We start from the raw sequence: 20,419 nt of genomic DNA on the forward strand, positions 1-20,419 counted from the left end.
GTGTTTGAAAAACCGTGAAACTTTTCGCTTACGTTTATTGGAGAGAGAGAAATTTGGGAAAATGACGACGAATATTGAGTAAAAACAACAAACAGAAAAAGAAAAAAAAAAAAAGAATGTAAAATGAATTAATTAACGAGGCAATCTCTTTTCCTCTACAATTTTACTGTTTTCAGGCGTGTTTAACATAACGGGTTTTCGGCGGTATGAAATTCGCAAAAAGTTTATTAAATTTACACGGCTCAAATTGAAGAGCTATAATTTTTCTCTTCTTCTAGCATACTTACATACATATATATATATATATGTATGTATTATATGCATATTATTATGTATAAAACTCAAAGTTTTTCCGTCATATGTGTTCGCTTATAACTCGAGAACGACTGAACCGATTTTCATCCTTTTAATCTCTACGAATAGCCACAACGTCCGCCCACAATTTATGCTACATTTCGTTACAACCAGATTCATAGTTTTGGAGAAGTAAAAAATTTTTGTAAGCCAAGTATGGGAACGTGATCACACATTTATGCGAACGCTGACTAAAGTCTTATTGATAGAGGTTAGGTTAGATAAAGTTCTAGGTTAGGTTTTAGGTTGAGTTAGGTCATATATTGTCAGTCTTCATTCAATTGTTCTTAACTGTAAGAAAAATTTTTTCATATCAACAGAATCTTCATTTCATCAAATTAAATTTGAATGCGGGCGAAGCCACGACGGGATATTATACATATATAATATATATATTATATATATATATATGTATATATATGTGTATATAGACACAGACACAAATATGCATTATAATTGCACGCAGATAATAATGTTGTTGAACGCGAAATGATACGAAACTTGTCATGGCTATCTCGCACGCACGATGTGGTTACATGAATAACGCAATTATTAAAGTGGGACTACTGTAAATCATGTAACATATAATATTATACGTTGTGTAACATGTAACGAGCAGACGTCGCGAAATCATTGTATCAAAAATTACGCACGCTCGAGGTTAAGGTTAAGGGGATGAGGTTCAAATCCTCGGTTCGTCGCTCGTGATTTCGTGGGGAAAGGAACAAAAAAAAAAAAGAAAAAAGAAAAAAAGTAGAACCAACAAAAAAAAAAAAAAAAAAAAAAACAACCGTATCACGCGTGCAATTTCTTGATAATAAATTTTTCACTACGCCCGTACAACTGCGTCGCGGTAAAATATACGGAGTACGGAATATCGTGTAACAAGATCGTCGGGCCGGCGCGGCGGCTCGTTCTTACCGCATTAAAAATCCCTCCCTCCCCCTCCTAAAAAAATATAAAAAAAATAAAAAAAAAATTAAAAAAAGAAAACAAAGAAGTAAAAAAATATGCAGGAACACACGAAAAACAGGCAACCGCGTAATCTGATGCTCGACTTTATCTAACTTGGATATAATATCCCCGTCCACTTCCCTTTCGTAACAACACGTACAACATAGGTATAGAGAATCATGCGCGCAATGTAATATAATAATAACAACACTGTGCGTGTACTACATATATATATATATATATATATATATATATATATATATATATATATATATATATATATATATATATATATACACATATGTATGTATATATGTATACAGTACATGTATATAAACGTATATCCGTGTTTGTAAAAATGTCCGGGGATTGAGTGATGTTGTTGCGATGGAGTTTAAAAAAAAAAAAAAAAAAAAAATTGCGGAACAAAAAATTGAAAAAAGAAATTCGATGCGATAAAATGTTTTTTTTTTTTTTTTTTTTTTATACCCCCCTCCAATTCTTACCACCACTATCGCGGTAAAGTTTGGGTGCGACCAGAATTTGCTTTTTTCGTCGTTTCGTTTGATAAATAAGCGACCGCGGCATTTTCGCTGCCGCCAATTATTATAGCGCATGAAATCGTGAAACTGCATTGTGGGTCGGTCTTTCATTTAATTCCGCAAGCACGTTTATGGATAATCTCGTTTTACAGCATTTCCTCGTCTCTTTGTCTCTCTGTTTCTCTTCCTCCCCCTCTCTTTTCGCGCTATCCATATATATATATATATACATATATGTGGAAGTTTTCCTCTACATACGGGTCATACCCGATACAATTGCATAGCTGAAAATGTTCGGTGCGCTGCTGCAGTCACTGCGATACAGAAAACAGTTACGTTTGTATACCTGGTTAAATTTATATGATATATAATTCGATTAAGGTTATTGTTATTATTATTTTTATTATTATACCAAAGCACGGTTTCATTCTCTCGCGTCTCTTTATACTCGTTTTGCTTTTGCTTTTTTTTGTTGCTGTGCGTTGTACTGATAAGAAGGTAGATTCCCCGTTTTGCTACACCTGTTATTCACGCTTGTGTAATTTTTTGCCCACATACACGCCTGTCAGAGAATACCTGTATATTTATATATATATATATATATCTTTAAATTTTACGCGTTATAAATGCCGTAAACTTTGTTGTGCGTAGATTTTTTTTCCTCCCATTTTTAACTGCTTACTTCGTATTGCAAACATTCTGCAATGTTCCTTCTTTGTTGATTGTTTATTTTTTAAATGTATTTTTTTTTTCTCTTCAATCAAATCTACACCCATTACATAAATTTTTATATACTTCTATGTGTGTCGATATTTCATACCAAAGTAAAAAGTTCGAGCGCGAGGTGACGAATTTTTTTTTTTCTTCTTTCATTCGTCTCGTTCTAGAAGTAAAGAATAATTGATGAAAACGATGCGAGATAAAAAAAAAAAAAAATAAACAAGAAGTTTATTATATCGTCACGAGGGAAACAAACGTGCGTGCAATGTAAATTTGACGGGTTTGAAGAAGAATATATTTATATATATTTTTCTACTTCTATTGAATGATTTTCTGATTCGAAGTATTGAATAAGGGAGTAGAAGAAAAAAACAAAATTCAGAGAGTGAAATTATTGAAATCCCGATGATCGAAATTCGATATCTACATATGTTATACATGTAAGCGTACGTCGTGTATACAAAATTGGATCTTTTTTTCCACCGTCTTCTTTTCATCATTCCAATTTCGGAGTCAGTGACGTGAGAATCCGATCGCGATTAGACGAATCGAGGTTTAGAGGTTTTCTCGCCCTCGCGTGTTAGTAAAATAAAGGGATTTTAACAAGCTGACGACTGTGGTTATAGGAAAAGAGGAAGAAAAAAAAAATCACCCTCTGGCCTGCACGAAAGAATTCAGGTGTCGAGAGACGCTTGGAGGGGATGAATTTAAGGGTCAAACCGACAGCCGTGCAACTTTCCATTTTTTTTTTTTTTTTTCCTTCTTTTCTTTTCTATTTTTCACCCCCACCCCCATCCCCCCACAGCTCGGAAACTTTTTCAATCCTGAAACGCGACAGCGGCTCGATTGTTGTTTTTTTTTTGTTTGTTTTTTCTTTATTCTACAGGTGTAATAAAAAAGTAGAAATAAAAATAAAATTGCGGGAAAGAGCTGCGCGACTGTTCAAGATTGAATCTCTTTTTTCTTTCATCTTTTAACCGATCGGTTATTCGATGATGTTTTTCTTCGACTATTGAAATTTCTGAAATAATTTTCCTCGTCTCTATTTCTCTCCCTCTTATTTTCTTTAAATTACTGTTATTCATTTTATTTCACTTTCATTTTATTGTATTTTTGAACCTACGACTCGTTGTATGAGAAAATTTTTATTTCACCAACGTTCGAACGCACGACTCACTTTTTACAATTGAGGCAGTCTCAGTATCAAACCATTTGGGCATGTATATTTTATATTTGTAAATTGTCTTGATTATAAAAAAAAAATTGGTCTTACGAATAAAATTCAATCTTTCTCTCTCTCTCTCTCTCCCTTTTCTGATCTTAAGCTTCTCTATTTTTTCCGTTACTAACCCAATTGTTTATTTATACCTTTGGATTCACTATCCTAGTATAATAAAAATTGTTATATATTTCATTCTGTTCTATTATATTCAATTCTCTCTCTCTCTCTCTCTCTCTCTCTCTCTCTCTCTCTCTCTCTCTCTCTCTCTCTCTCTCTCTCTCTCTCTCTCTCTCTCTCTCTCTCTCTCTCTCTTCGACTTTCGGACTCGTACGAATAACCTACCTCTGGTTCGTTATCGCAGTCGCAAGTCAGCCTCGCGAAAACGTCGCATCTGCAAGGCGGTGCGTCGCATCTGTTGACGGAATTCGTCAGTATAGCCACGCATCCGTTGTCCGTCGAGTATAGTCCAAAAATCGTAGCGCTCATCAGGAGAAATTTCATCGGATCCATTTTCGCCCCCCTCCTGCGATTTTCCGATCGAGATAGAAAATCGCTTCTTCTCTTCACCCCTCTTCTAACTTTTCTCACCCGTTAACGATGAATTCTCTCATCTCTTCTTTTTATCTTCATCTTTCGTTTTTCTCTTTCCTTTTTTGCAGGCGATATTTATATATATATATATACACGTACGTCTTTTTTCAGATTTCTTACGAATCGATAATTTTCTCTATCCTATCTCGATATCGTCGATCGTTGCAATTTTTCTCTGCGACGATTAACACGATGCGTGTACAAGCGTTGAAAATTGGACGATAACTGCATTTCGTCCCCGTTGAAATAAATTTCGCACACTCGATTTTTTCGGGGACTTTTTCTTTCGCGTACTTTTTACTCTTTCTCTCTCTCTCTCGGTATTTTTTATTTTTTTCTTTCTCCTTCTTCTTCTCTCTCTTTTCTTTATCCCAGATTATTTTTTTTTTTTTGTTTTCCTTGTTTCGCGAAATTCTTCTCGGCGAGTCGATCTTCTTCGTTCGGGGATAAAAACTTGTCCTTGTCACTCAACGCCAGCAGCTCAGCTGAAAGTTTTTTATACGTCAATAAAATAATGATGAAAGTTTCGAAAGAAGAGATTATCAGAAATTTAGTTTTGGAAAATCTTTTCTTCTTTTCAAATTTATATATATATATATGTATATATGTATATCTTGCAGTTGTAAAATTTCATACTCCGTATGTTTTCATTATTACACTTTCATACTATTTATTTCAATTGAGCGAACCTTCGCACGCGTCTTTATACCCTTGGAAGCCGAGAAACAAATGCCCGGCTTTTCCCCTCAACCCCTTAAATTATATATAAACCTCTCGGGGGAAGTAACAATGAATAATTTAAACGGGAAAAACGCTCCTCGCAATATCAAATAAATAAGTAAGGAAAGTAAAGTTTCGACTGTAAATTTATGGTGCCTACCTATATATATATATATATATATATATATATATATATGTATATGTGTATATGTAATGTATACCTAATACATATCGTTTCGCAAGTTTTAATCAAACTTTTTATATACATTCTTACGTATTAAATGAACATTCAAATCAAATTCACGTATATCGCTACGCCCGATTTTCCGAATAAACTTTACGCGTAAGCTTTGCGAATTCTCTCTCTCTCTCTCTCTCTGTCTCGGGTAATTTTGTTCTTCTTTCTTTTCCCTCCCACACTCCCTATTTCCACCCTTATTCGCCGTTTGGCAAATTTTTCAATCAAATATTTACCCCGAGAGGCGTAACGGCAGTTTTCTTTCTTCTGTTTTTTTTTTTTTTTTTCTCTCATTTTACTCGAATTGTTGCGAGTGGAAAAATTGTCGTCCGATTAAAATCACGTATTTTTTTTTTTGCATCAGGCATTTCATCGTTACGCAACGTAAGGTGACATTTACATTCCACGTTTTCCTACGTTTTTCATTGTGAAATGTTTTGACTTTTGTAAAACATGACGTTATGTAAAATTTCTAAAGAGCATACGTGCGGAAAGTTTTCTTATATATATATGTATATGTATGTATATGTATGTATGCATAAGAAAACTTTCCGCACGCTGTGAGAAATTTCAATATAATAATTGTGTACCCGGTGTGTAGTTAGGTAGTTGGGTACATATTACTTATAATAATACCTACGCGTTCAAACAGTTTGTCGAGTTGGCAGAGATTTACACCCTCTCTATAAGCAAGGGTAGAAATTAATCCTCAAACTTTCTTAGCGTGCGTGTTATATTCACAAAAATTTTTGCGGTCAGTATTCGACAGGGGAAAAGATTCGAACGCTTTTCGCATTTTTTTTTTTATTAATCATTTTTTGTTTTTCCACTCGTAACAGGTGATTCGAACTCAAATTTTTTTCGTCCCAATTTTATGCGGTCATGGAATTAATATCGCACCGAGCAAAAATTTCATTCGTTATGGTTACTAGAAAAATTTAGTTACTAGAACGATATTAATAATAATCATAATCGATTTTACCGTGTTGAAAAAAAAAAAATTTACCGTTCAAATAATATCGGTTAATCGCGGATTAAAAATAGGGGAGAAAACTTTTCACTGACCGATTATACGTTGGCTTTGTGAATGTATGTTTCTTTTTTTTTTCTTTATCTTTATCTTTATCTTTATCGCCGCGTTGCGTCTTTTCTTTTTTTTTAATGATCTTGTATGCGTGTAATATCTGTGTGCGCAGTTCGCGTATATCAGTGATTTATCTTATTATACGTGACGACGTTTATATATACATATATATATACATACACGCATATAATCAAAGACCCGCGCGTTTCTCGGTTAACAATAAGATAAGATAAAATCGATGACGAAAAGTGTGACAGTTTTATCTATATTGAAAATAAAGTGTAAATCGCAGAAGCTAAGCGGTGTGACGGCGTTATGAAAGGCGAGAACTTAAAAAAATTATAATTGTCAACATATTATTACCAAAGGAGAAGTGTTCATTTCTTCTTGTTGCGATTACTATACAATAACATCGAATCGTTGTTCTCGTTAATAATTCGATACGAGTGTTACGATATCGTATTTTTCAAGAGGCCAGCAACGTTTCTTCGTTGGAGTGAAAAAAAAAAATAAATAAATAAAAAAAAAAAAAAAAAAAGAACCGAACAGCGGTATCTGACACGTGGAAACATTTTCGAAGAAATGAAAGAATAGAAAAAGAAGGCTAGGATGTAGAGATAAATATAAAAATAGATTTGAGAAGCGTATTAGATATGAGTTGGTAAGAAAGAAAAAAAGAAAAAAACTTAAACCTGTAAAAACTAAACTCGCATAGATAAAACTACTGGTTTTTTTGCACGTCTAATACAACTGTGTTTGCGGACTGTGCGAGGAGTACTTAAGGTAACGTCATAGTTATTTTAGTTGGTCGCGCGGCGAATACGTTCGTATCGAAATACGAGGAGCGTCTCTCGTCGCTGTGCTTCTGCTTATTTAAGAGTTTTAGACTTTAAGCGGATGTGTGATGCGATGTGTACAAGAGCGTGGATCAGAAATGATCGGAGAAAGAGGGTGAAGTTGGTAACGTTAGTTTAACGAAAACATTCAGGGAGGGGGAGGAAAAATTATTATTTTTCTTTTTCAAGTTTCTGCATCAAGAGAAATCTTTAGTTCCGGTTGCCGCTCGGTCCTCGACTATTTTCCTTTTTTAACACAATCGAAAAATAATATTTAGAGGTAGAAAATGAACATTAGTTTTCTAGTATCCGTTACTGTTCTTTTAACAGTGTAGTGACTTTGAAGTAGTTAAATTTACAATACATGAAATACGTTTTGCCTTACTATTACACGATTTAATGAATTTTAGAGTAAATTTCTGCCATTCTGAGATAACGATTTTACGAAACGTTAATCATCGCTTAATACAAATAGTTTCTAACTTCAGCTTCGTGAGATTCTGCGTAATTAAATTTAGACGAAATTAAACGAACAACGTGTTTAAAGGGTTCGTCGAATCGTTTGGCAAGAAATATATCCAGTACTACAGTTGTTTACAACGATATCGCAAAAGCTGCAGCGATCAGCTTTCCGCAAGTTCAAATCTGACTTTCAATTTTAACACCTGCATCGATAAAAAAATATATTACACGAGTTTGATCCTAGTCTTTTGCCGGCTTTCCGGTTTCCCGGTTTTGTGCCTGTTAAACATCCCCAGGGACATGTAACACACGTATTACACCGATTTATACATGTCTACATGTATACATGTATGTATCACACACACACACAAAAAGCGGAACCGCCGCCGATATATTGATCCAGAATCGAATTGAGATTCTGTTCGTGAATTCGCACTCAATCTCACATCCGGATAATTCTTCATTAAATCCGACGCTGCGGTACAAAAGTTAACTATACATTTATAATGTATGTGTAAAAAAAAAAAATACATTTATATGACGTAGGTATTTCTTAATCTCCCTAGAAAAAAAAAAAAAAAAGACTTGAAATATTTCTTTCACCTTGTTTTAACACCGCCTTTCTCAATTATAAACCGTCTTTTTCGTCTCATCCGATTTATGTGTACATCTGTACAAATATATTTATATATATATATATATATATATATATAAGTGTATATATATATGTATAGATAAATTTATTTTCTTTTAAGAATATAAAAGAAAAGTTCGATAATCGGTACGTTAAAAACGTTCAAATTCAACGTTTCAAATCAACCGATTCCATCCTGAAGTCCGCTGAAAATCATATCTGAAAAGAAATCCCGTATTCCGGCGACGTTGCGTGTTATCACTGTGTTTATTCTTTTATTTATTTATTTTTTTTTTATCATTCGAACAAAACACGTTACATCACATTCAAAAAAAAAAAAAAAAAACTTGCGCGTTATTATTTTTACCAATTTTTTCTTTTTTTTTTCAACCTTACTTCATCCTCCGTTCGCCCTCCGCGTACGTTGATCGTTACACCGTACCGACGCACCAGATCGTACCGCTTGTTTTCACTTTTTTTTTTTTTTTTTTTTGCCCTGTACAGTTCGTGTAAAAAAATTTTCACACAAGAAACTTTCCCGCCGCAACGCAACGTGCAATTCGTTGTTCGATTGGAGAACAACGTTTGTTCGTTCAACGGGTTGTACGAAAAAAAAAAAAAAAAAAAAAAAAAAACCACGTAAAACAGTTTTATCACAAAAAAAAAAAAGAAAAAAAAAATAAATCCAACGCGAGACGCGATAAACTCGACCGCTCGGCACCCGCGATATTCGCGGACTAGTTTCGCCTCGCGTTGCCGCGTTTATCACGCGACACGATCCCCACTCTTTCTCCTCCTCCTCCTCCTCCTCCTCCTCCTCCTCCCCCCCTCCTCGCCGATTCATCCGCGACACTCGTCCACTTTGGCCACTCGGGTCGGCTATCTCGACCTCCTCCCTCTCCCTCTCCCCCTTCCGCCCCCTTTTTGCCCCTCGAGCCGAGCTTTCGACGAGCCCTCCTGTCCCTCTTCCTCCCCCATTTACCTATTTTTCGCCCCCCTCCCTTCCCTTAGCTCCTCCGCAAATTGTAGCACTTCTTATCGCCCGAGTTCTCTTTCCCTTCGTCGCTGTTCCGTTGCTTTGGAGAGGGGCGAAAGATAAAACAGATAAATTTACTAATCGTAAATTGCAAGTTTTTGAAGGGGGATCCAGATTTCGGGAGTGATGTGAGCAAATCGCGTCTCGCTCGCATCGTTCTCTTGGTATGCTTTATTAAACATATTACGTCAAGTCTTGTTTACATAGCAATTATCATAAGCTTGCCGCGAAAGCTGTCGGAGGAAACAACTGTCAATTAGGGTGAAATTTATTAAATTTCCGTTCCTCAGTACCGATCCCGTCCTTCTTTCTTTGCTCCGTGTCGTTTTTTTTTTTTTTTTTTTTTTTAACGTTTGTTTTGTTTTTCAACAAGGTAATTTAGCCGTTTTATACGAGATTTTATTCCGCACGGTATGTACGTAAGTACGTTGCGCGTGTGCGGATTTTGTAACGACGATTAAAATCGAAATAGTCCGAAAGCTGTACCTAGTCTTTAATCCCTTAATCCCAACGTACGTGTTTTCGGCTGGCGAGCGGTGCTCGTTAACCCTTTTGATTAAAAAAAACCAAAAAAAAAAAAAAAAACAAGCGAGAAAAACATTTTTGGTTCAAAATCTCGTAAGTAATTGATACAATGTTACACCCCGATGTGGTAGAAATTTAAGCTCCTGAGGCTTTACCTGTTATTTACGACTAATTTTAATTTAATTTGTTGCACGTATGATTTTTTTTCTTTCTCGATTTTTTTTTTTCGTCGCGTTAGTTCGATAAAATTTTTCTATTTTGTTATTTATTTAATAAAGCAATAGAAATCTATCAGCGATCGCTATATCAATGTTTCAACGTTTCTCAATTGGATCCGAATTACGGGTAAACGTAATCTATAATTATTTTAACGACGAGTCCTCGGGCTAAGTAATGAAAATTTTATCACGCCCGAATTCGAGACTGAGAGGGTCGGCATCACGTCTGGGATATTTTTCGCTCTTTTGCGTAAAATGCGAATTAAGTTTTTCACTTTGGTAATAATATATATGCGAAGAAGCTTGAAACGAGACGAAGCAGGAGGATGAGAAGGAGGTGGAGAAAAAGGTGGGGCAAAATGAACTGAGAAAAAGGAAAAGAAAGGAATGGAAAATTTTCCTTCTAATAAAGTTTCACCCTCTTATAATAATAATTCTCTTTTTTTTTTCTCTCTCTCTCTCTCTCCTCTCCGGCGCCTGCAGCACGCAGCTCTCGTACCTTTCTTTTCTTCCTTTTTAATTACAACACTTTTCAGTTTTTTTTTTTTTTCTTTTCTCTCCTTTTTTCTACCCCCGACGCGCCTTTGAGTGACGTTTTCTTCCTTCAACTCTTGTGCAAGTCACGCGTTGTGTTTCCAAGGAGAAAAGAAGGAGGACGAAGAAAGTGGAAACAAAAAAAAAAAAAAAAATTCGGGGAGAGGCGGTGAAGAAGAAAAAAAAAAAAAACAAACCTCTTTCTCTCTCTCTCTCTCTCTTACTCCTCGCTAAAAACTTTTCCCTGATTTTCGCGGTTTTGATCGCTTTTCGCGACCTTTCTCCCGTGTAATGCTTTGCCTATCCCTCCCTCCCTCTCTCTCTCTCTCTCTCTCCTCTTTTTCTTTTTATCGCTCTCCATCTCTCTCTTTTGGCACGGATATCCTCTCAGCCTAGAGGCCGGCGAGCGCATTAATTAGCAAGTGATTAATTACGGTGTAAATAATAACGCTGACGTTGATCGGTATCGTCGTCTGCCGAGTATTTAAAATTCATGTAACGTTACATACGCGCAAGTATTATGTATACACTGTATATAAGCCACGTACGGTTAACCAGAAAACAATTTTCCTCAACAATTATCAAAACTCGTCAATCCCGAAGTAGCGAATTTATACTTTTGTTCCCTCACTTTTGCGCGTAATTGCACAATTTTTTTTTCTTTCCCCCGTCAAATCTCAATTCGGTTTCTCACTTCTCGCAAGCCTCTTCAAGTTTGAAAAAAAAAACAACGGGGGGACAATTAATGTAATAAAAATATATACGCGTTTCCGGATGTAGTTGAAATTTTTTTTCAATCCGTCAAAAAGCTTTTCAATCTTGAAAATTGTACGGTAAAATGAATGAACGAGTTGGTAAACGGTGCAACGAGTACGAGTGAAATTTGTTAAACAGCAGCGGTTTAGAGATTGCTAAAAAACCGTATCTGGCAAGGAATGCCGGGGTGTGGGGGGGGTGTTAAGGTGTGGGGGGTGGGGGACTCGAGTGACGGATGAGTGCTGGCGTTAAAAAGTAAACGTTAAAAAATTCACTCGGCTCGTTAGTTTCGCACGGTTAGAAAATTAGGGTAATCGAGCGTTCCCTCCGGTCGTTTCTCTCTTCATTCGTCGTCGCCTGTAGAGAATACGTGTGTACAACGAAAGCCTCGTCGCGATGCCGAAAGCCAAATAAAGAGAGAGAGAGAGAGAGAGAGGGGGAAAGAAAGTGGGAAAAGGCAAGGAAGTGTCAAAGTCGCTGAGTCGCTTTTGTGCTTGTGCAGAAAAGCAGAATAAAGATGAAAGGAAAGAAAGAAAGATGAAACAAAAATTTAAGGTAAAAGAAAATTTTTCGATCGTACATCTATTTGGACTTTTTCATTACATTTATAATATTCATCCTTTTCTTTTACTCCTCATTGTCTTGACGACGATACGAGCGTATTGATGAGTCTTCAACGAGTATTTGGACGCTACGTTTCCGGTGTTTCGACGGTATCACGTACTTCCGGTTTATCCGATTGATACGGTACGCGGTTATACCTGATTGTACGGAGAATTCTGTTGTGTTCGGCAGAAAAATCTTTCAAGGCTTTTCGATTATCGCATAAAACAGTCCTCAAATTATTCAACCCTGTACACTTTGATCCCTGTTGGTACATGTAATCACCTGTAAGTAATTTCGTCGGAGTGATAAAAGGTTTTGCTTCAATCGTGCGGAAATTGGCTCGTGATAAAAAATAAAAAACACAAAAAAAAAAAATGGAAGAATGAGAGGGCGAGACAGAGGGATGAGAGAGACGAACGAAAATGGATGAAACACGTGTCGAGGAATATTGAATTGAATAAAAAAAAAAAAAGATTACAATCCGTAACATTGAGTTGTAATTCTTTGATTCGTTCGATTAATTTTTGTCTCCTTTTTTTGCAATCTGTGATTATACGATTGAAGAGATCGCCTGCAGAGAGAGAGAGACAGATAGAGAGAAAGAGATTGCAAAGGATTGTTTAGTTTTTTTTTCTCTCTCTCTCTCCATATCCGTCGTCAATTTCTCGATTCAATTTTTTTTCCGTCCTTTCTTCGCAGAAAGGTGGAACAAAAATGAAACAAACAAAAAAAAAAAAAATCAACAAACAATCGAACAAAATTGTCCGTTGTTACTTATTTACAGCAAGTACACACTTTAGGTTTATTCTCGTATCGATATGTTACTGTTTTTTTTCTTTTAAATATTTCGTTTCCGCCTATCGCGTTGTAATTTTTGTCCTTATTCTTTCTTTCTTCAGTTTTATCACATCCTTTTATTCTTCTTTTTTCTTTTTTTTTTTCTTTATATATATAATTAATATTTCAACTCCCGTTACTGTACCGACTCTTTTCGTACAACTCGTGGCAGAGTAAGAAAATACGACACACCAAGTTTCAACCGTGCGCCGCGGTGGTCCGCGTTCATCTGAGTTAAAACCATGGCAGAAGAGCACCAACCACCACCACCGCAGCCGCAGGCGATGCTGCATGAAGCCGGCGTCGCGACGCTCAGCGCCGCCCTCGCAACCTGCAACCCTCCACCACCACCCCCGACAAGCTTCGATACGTTATACCCGATGTTTTTGCCCCGTCGAGCTCGGATATCAGCTTTACGCTTGTACGCTACGGAAGTACGGTATAAAAAAAGAAAAGAAAATAGAAAAAAAAAAAGAAAAAATCGCTCCAACGAGCAGTTCGAATTACAAGATAAGCATATATGTCGCATTGGTGTTCATAGATAAAATTTTATTAATCGCACATGTTGAAACAGACTCGCACTGAGAGAAATTTTTAGTTACGGTTACCGCTCGGTAACTTAACTATTTTCATTTTTTACCACAATCGAAAAATATAGTTATACATAGGCGTACCTCGTTTTTCGTAATTTTTCTCAATGCATGCGCACACGCGTAGTGAAACCCTGAGATACGTAATAACAATGATAATTGTAGAATAATAGAAAAGAAATGAGGTGAAAAGCGTACGACGGAAAAGAATCTGTCGCCAAATGAAAGTTTTCGGTAAAATATTTCTAGAACGAGGATCCCTAGTAGAGATAACGAAGCGGGTACCTCTATCCTACTTTAGTTGGTCTCCGGGCGAAAAGCTCCTGCAAAGCTACGGAATATAGTTGAGACAGAATTATTTCGTGTTACTGCTGCTGCTGCTGCTGCTGAAGGTGCAGACGTGCATACATTCATACCTACATCTACACCTATGCGTATAATATGAGAACCGAAGAGGAGTCCCACACTTGAATGTTTACACACATGCACATATATATATATATATACACACGTATACGATATGATACGGAGAGGAGAAGAGGATCTTTCCCATCCTTCTCGTTACGGAAAGTTATAATTGTTTGCAGAGGTCTATATGCGATGGGCACACACACACACACACACACACACACGCGTACGCAAATACCGCACGCCGGCAAAAGAAAATGAATTCCCTCGCAGCCTTCTCTCATGCAGATTGCACCGTTAGGTATATAATTTCCCTTGTTCCTAAACCTTGCAATAAGCGCTTTGAGATTCCACAGAGTCGTTTTTTAATACATCTCTTGAAACTTTCGAACGTTCCTAAATGTTAACTTACAAATGATTGTCTGTTTTCGTTGTACGAAACGAAAAAAAAAAAAAAATGAGAACAATTGTATGAAAAATACGTATGTTTTTATCAAAATCGATACCGATAGTAGTAAACAATTTATCCGAATTGGTCCGGGAAAATTATAAGAATTTTTGACAGGGAATTTCGTGACGGAGATTTAGTAGCTGCCCTGATTTACCGTTAGTGAAGTTTTTAAAAAATTTTCCATGAGTTTCGACCTGTACAATATGGTACGAAGGTTATGTTAGGCTGTGAAAGAGAGACGAGGCGTCTCTTCTCAGAAAATATATATCAGGCGAGAAAACGTTTAATGGGATCGTCGTACGTGAAGGAACGCGATATCCTTTCTCGTCCAACTTATTCTTTTTGTATATAGCGTAAGCAATGCGCGTGTGTCAAATACGCACACGTATGCATATGTTGTACAAACTTGTTGCCAGTTATCGATGAGGTCGTCGATTTACGACACGTGAACTAATTTCCAAAAGAAATGAAGAGTAATTATTATCGTTATCGATGTATCGCTATATCGTTATCATTGTTGTTTAACGGGAAAATGATTCGGACGTTGCGAATTTCTCGGTAGAAACGATTGAAAGACGACGGGATGACGTGATTGGTGAAAAAGAAGCTGATACCGAAAAGAAAAGAAAACGACAAAGAGATATTCACGATCCAATTTTCCGCCGCTCGTATCTTTGATTTTTTTTATTTACTTTCTTGATTGAACTGCAAAACGAGTGTATTGCCGAAAACACTGAAAGCGGTTGCAGAACCGCGTCTGTCAAATATTAGCCTTCGTGATTTGTTGAATTAATCATTCGACGATGTTGCATTAATGCGCAAATCCCGGCGCCAGATAGAAGACCACTAAATTCGCTCTAAATTCATTGAATAATATACAAATATCGGAATACCGAATGACTATTTTCTAAATCCGTATATCACGAAAATTAAAGAGAATACGCGTGTGTGTTAAATAATGTATTAAAAGTATCATACGTATGCACGTGTCGAATGATTCGGTCCGTTATTTGCATATATTTTCGCTGAATAATATCGCGCTTGATTTGCGAAGCGAAGGCTCTTAATTCGATGAACATCTCTTGGAAGTTATTTTAAAAGCTTCCGTAGAAAAGTTCTCGAAACTCGATTTTGGAATAAATCGTTTGGCCTTGTTATGTCTGTGAAAATCGAGGAAAGAAACCGAAAGTTAAATAACGAGAATCAAAACGAGGAATCACTTGTACCGTTCTCAAAGTAAATAAAAAATAAAGTAACAGGCTTTCCAAGTAAACTTTTCTCACGGTATGTTTTTCATCTCGGTCATTTTTCGTCATTCTTCGGTTTTATATCCACCTTATTCTTACATTCACGCCGGAACTTATGCGCAGATTCGCGATTCTGTCCAAGAATTAAGGGTGAAACACCAGAGACGAAAGGTTGAGATTTATGGCAGGCGGAAAGATGAGAATCGAAGAGCTCTCCTCGTCGTTCTTCCTCGTTTCCTCGCGTTGTTCGGCTAGTTGTATTATACCTTGTAGGTGTCCATGGACCAAGGGTGTCGCCGCGGATTAACTCGCCTCTCTCTTCCTCTCTCTCTCTCTCTCTCTCTCTCTCAGTCTCGGCGTCTCGCCCTCTCGCCTTCCTGATCCTCCCTTGAGGATTTGCCGAATTAACCGGCGCTCCTCGCCGCTAAAATCCGGGCTCCTAAAACCCTGACCGCGGGACAGCTGCCGTTGAGAGCTGGTTTTCACCGGACTTAAATAGCGCGCGGATCGCCCGATTGGCCGATGCAAATTAAAGCCGGTTCTAAGCCAGCAGCCCTCCGCTCAAACCACCGAAACTGGGAAGGCTGTGCACAGCTCTGTGGAAATCGATGGAAAGTTCGAAAGCTCGGCAAGGAAATTAGGGAGGGCCTGTAATGTCCGAGATAGATGGATGGATGGATAGGTGTTGGACAAAGCGTACGCAAGTACGTGATGACAGAATAATTAATTTGCGATACAGCAGAAACAGAAAAACGAAAGAAAGTAAAACAGACGGAAGAAATGATAAATTGAAGTAGGTAAAATCGAAAAGAAACAAAAATAAAGAGAAGAAGTTAAAGTTGTTTCCAGCGCAGAGCACGCAATGGTAGGTTGGGACAAGGGATGAGATAAAATGAAATTAAAGTTTGGGATAAGAGGTAGAGTTAAAATTGAGAGAAAAACCAAAAGCTAGAAATGAAAAATGAAAGTCAGAATATCGGCTATCACGGCAATGATAGAGATGGGAAGAAAAGAAAGAGAGCGAGAGAGAGAGAGAAGAAACTGGGTATCGAAAATCGTTTCGTTCCTATTTTGAACTCGCCGAAATCGATACTGTATGATAATTTCGCAACGAGATTGATTACAGTATTTATACACGATTTATATGTGACTGTTCGTAGAATTATTATGTTCGTAAGATGCGCAAAGATCTTTTTCAATAACGCAAAAATATAGAAACACTGAAACGACGAACGAGAGCTTGGATATAAGATGATTTGTTTCAAATCGCTTAAAAATTGATGAAAATCTATTACGTAGATTCGTTTTATTTTATTCGCCGATGATTTTACATTATATTCCAAAATTCCACCGAAACACTGCTTGTTTTTTTTTTCAAGTATTTCATTTCACTGGAACGTTACATCGATATCGATTACGATCAAGAAATAGCAACATTGAATCGACTAGTAAAAACAAAAAAAAAGAAAGAAAATCCTTTCCATTAACTTTTTTATCAGAAAACGGTTTCTCCATAACGAAACGAGTTGTAAAATCGAACGATTCTATCAAACTTTACAACAATTTTTGAACAATTCGATGCGATAGCATCTGTAACTTGTTGTTTAAACCTCCAGTGTTTTATATTTTAGCATCTTTGTAAAGAAGTGTAAGAAAAAAAAATTACACCATCTCGTGATAAAATTACCCAGAATAAAGTATCGATTTTCGTCGAACCGCGATCCGTTTAATCGGCCGATAAATCGGCAGAGATCGATGCTAAATTTCGTTCGCGTCAGACGTTGTAACAAAGCTTCTGGCGTTGATTCTTTGACTAGGCAACCGTTCGTGCGGGTTCAATCGAATCAAAGCTCCTCGGCTCCATCCAGCTTTTCAGAAACTTTTACCGCGCTCACTGCGCAACTCATGTACGACACGTAGCGTAAAATATGACTCTATCCACGTTTTGCCACACTCGGGAATGAAAAAGGTTTACACGTAGACTCTCAGACTCCACTTTTCCTTCTTTATGTGAAATTCAGCGAACCGTTTCACGGATATTGTCTACAATACTCTGTTATATTACGTATCATATACGACAAGTCTGACGACGATGGCGTGTTAAACTCGAGAACGACGAATGTTGTCGATAAAAATTATGGGAAACTGAGCTGATGAAAACTAAGTATAGAAAAATGATCCTGTTATGCCTTGTTTGTCGCTGTATCGTTAGAATAGTCGTAAAATTTATTGTTACACGGTTTTGAGATTTGTTTTTTTTTTTTTCATTTTCGAAAAGCCGGTGAAAATTATTGCAATAAATTAAGAACTTTGAATACATGCCGAGCAATATTGCAAACAGCTTTGTAATAATTCTGACAATTCTGCTTTACGATCAGTTTCGTTTAACTTTGTCTATTCGGAGCAGACGGGTTATTGATCTTCTCAAGTTGAACGAATTTTCAAACAACGTGGACGAAGTATTGAAATCTTTCAATAACACACGTTTTCCACGAAATTCGGTATTATTTAACCCTTTCAATCACACATTATTCTGTGATTTTTTGCGTTGCTGATTACGAATCGTAAATAGCGATAAATTGTAAAGAAATACGTTTTCAAAGTTCTCTAAACACACAAACAAAGGATACAAAAGGGTTAAGAGGATCTCGTCAGAGTGAAACTTCGTTCTTGTCAATTCTATTTATCTTTTTCCTTTACCTTAAACGGGCAATGTCGGAAAATGAAGGTTAATCTCCAGGTGTCGTTTGTAACGAAAGAACAACGGAGAATTGGGAAGAATCGTTTTATCCTCGCGTTTCATTGTACGTAAAATGTACGCCGACAAAAGTATGACGTATTTTTCTTTGTTACACGCCTCTAGTGCTTTTCACACTAATTCGGCATCGTATTTCACGTGATACGATTTGTTTCTTTCTCTCCTCATTGTTTCTTTCCCTCTTTCTTTTCTATTCTCTTACTTTATCGCAAATGTGGAAAGCTTAGCGGTGTTTGTCATTTTTTTTTCTCACCCTTTCTCCCGCACACTGTATAAAATAAAAATATCTTTCCGTTTTATCTGTATATGTATATCCAGCGTGTTACGGTGTTACTGTACTTTCCTAGGACACCTTGTCCGGCATGCATATTCACCTTTACGCACACATCCCTGCATACCGTGTGTGGTACGAGCGAAGAGGCGGCGGCGTTCTGTGCAGTTTCACAGAAAACGAGCGTGAGTGAGAGAGAGAGAGAGAGAGAGAGGGAGTGAGAGAGATGGGAAGAGAAAAGCTCTCGGTAACTTCAGAGTAATTAAAAGTGTAGAAGAGCTAAGTCAGTCGCTGCACGGCTGCAGTTCTGGGCATAATTCACAAACTGCGTATCTTTTTCTTTTTTTTTTTTTTAAATGTAATACGTAAATTATAAATACATACATGCATACGTAAAATAAGCAGATCATGTACAAAGAAAAGCCGGTGTGTACGTAACTTTATAAATAACTGGAGATTGTGAGATTTTTACTCTTTGCTACGCGGTTCTCTTTTTGCGTTTCCACGTATCGTAATATAATATTGTATATGTATACATATACATTTTCATGTGTACTACGGTGTTTAAAATAAAAAGAATTTTCCATTTTCCTATGAGCAGATGAATATCGAGAGAAATTTTTAGTTCCGGTTACCGCTCGGTCCTTGACTATTATCATTTTTTATCACAATCGAAAAATATTGTTCCAGGTACAATAGACGCGTGCCAAAATCAAATTCTCTATTTTTTTTTATTACAAAAATCAAAACGGCTGGACGTTACACTTGACCTACATTGTCCAGTCTTTTCGAGGTTTCTTTTTATGTCAGGAGTAATTATTTTATTCATCTAACGGATGCACAAAGTGTGATTTTCGCACAGCTTTTTCCGATATTACTTATTTTGCGTTTTTCTTTTATTTCAGTCGTTGCTTGTATTATACTCGTGAGATTTCTCTTCCCCTTCTCACTCATTTGCCGTTCTTCTTGTTTCACTTATACTTTCATACACGTAGTACGATCTTGCATTCATCCTCGACTACTTCGTCTTCTTCACTTTTTCCATTGCACTCTCGCTATATTTTTTTCCCTCCCCTTTGAAGCTTCGAACCGTCGACATGAAAGCTTCCGCGATTGCGTGATGATTCTTGTTTTTCTTTCTTTTAATACTTTTCTTCATCATCGCGATACTAAACAAAAATTTTTGCTCAACGTTTATACCCACGCGGCGCTGAATAGGCGAGCTTTTTTTTTCCATCTACGAACTCTCGTCTTTAACTTACAAAATTATATAAGTGTACAAACAAGAATAAGCAATAAAAAAAAAGAAATAAATTAATTAAAAAGGGAATCCTGTAACTTTATACTGTAACATTCTTCATATTATAACATTCGTCGAGATATTAATATTTTATAAGAGAGGGCTTGATTTTTCGTATATCCTGGTTTTTTTCTCAATCTTTGTGTCTTTTTTTTTTATCTCGGCTAAAAATCACACTCGCCCGCTTACGTAATACATATTATTATTGTTATTGTTATTATTATTATACGTATGCGTCCGCAGAGCGATGGCCGCGTCGTTATCTGCGGCAGCAGCTGGTTCTCTCGCATCGACTGAAGACTTAGTAACCCTTTGAACTGCTGCCTCTGCAGAGAAACTGGTGATCCCATAACAGCCCTCGTGATGTACGGGATATTTTTCTTTCCCCTCCTTTTACTTTTTTTTTTTTTTATCTTTTGTTTGTGCTCGTTTTGTATACCAGAACATTCAAATTTCCCGCTTCATCCTGCCTAACGTTTTTTTTTTATATACATGACATTGCGGCACTTAAAAGGAAAAATAATT

At 36.7% G+C, this 20,419-nt stretch overlaps 2 protein-coding genes across 10 annotated transcripts in view; one reads left to right on the forward strand and one right to left on the reverse strand.

Moving 5' to 3' along the window:
* LOC107222725 (E3 ubiquitin-protein ligase MYCBP2) overlaps positions 1-20,419 on the forward strand; it is a 163,626-nt gene that overhangs the window by 17,932 nt on the left and 125,275 nt on the right. The window lies entirely within an intron of this gene.
* The window catches only part of LOC107222728, a 69,751-nt gene that overhangs the window by 6,821 nt on the left and 42,511 nt on the right, over positions 1-20,419 (reverse strand). Inside the window, exons 1-3 of one of the 5 annotated variants that reach the window (XM_046732859.1) lie at positions 8,754-8,960; positions 8,327-8,393; positions 4,135-4,868 (exon numbers count right to left, since the gene is read on the reverse strand). In XM_046732859.1, coding sequence (XP_046588815.1) covers positions 4,135-4,302 — 168 coding nt within the window. In that variant the 5' untranslated portion in view covers positions 4,303-4,868; positions 8,327-8,393; positions 8,754-8,960. Of the gene's footprint in view, positions 1-4,134; positions 4,869-8,326; positions 8,394-8,748; positions 8,961-20,419 lie in introns of those variants that run through there. The other 4 variants (XM_046732862.1, XM_046732861.1, XM_046732863.1 and 1 more) reach the window with 4 other exon arrangements.

The sequence above is a fragment of the Neodiprion lecontei genome, chromosome 2 (genome assembly GCF_021901455.1).
Source record: "Neodiprion lecontei isolate iyNeoLeco1 chromosome 2, iyNeoLeco1.1, whole genome shotgun sequence".
Lineage (NCBI taxonomy): Eukaryota > Metazoa > Arthropoda > Insecta > Hymenoptera > Diprionidae > Neodiprion > Neodiprion lecontei.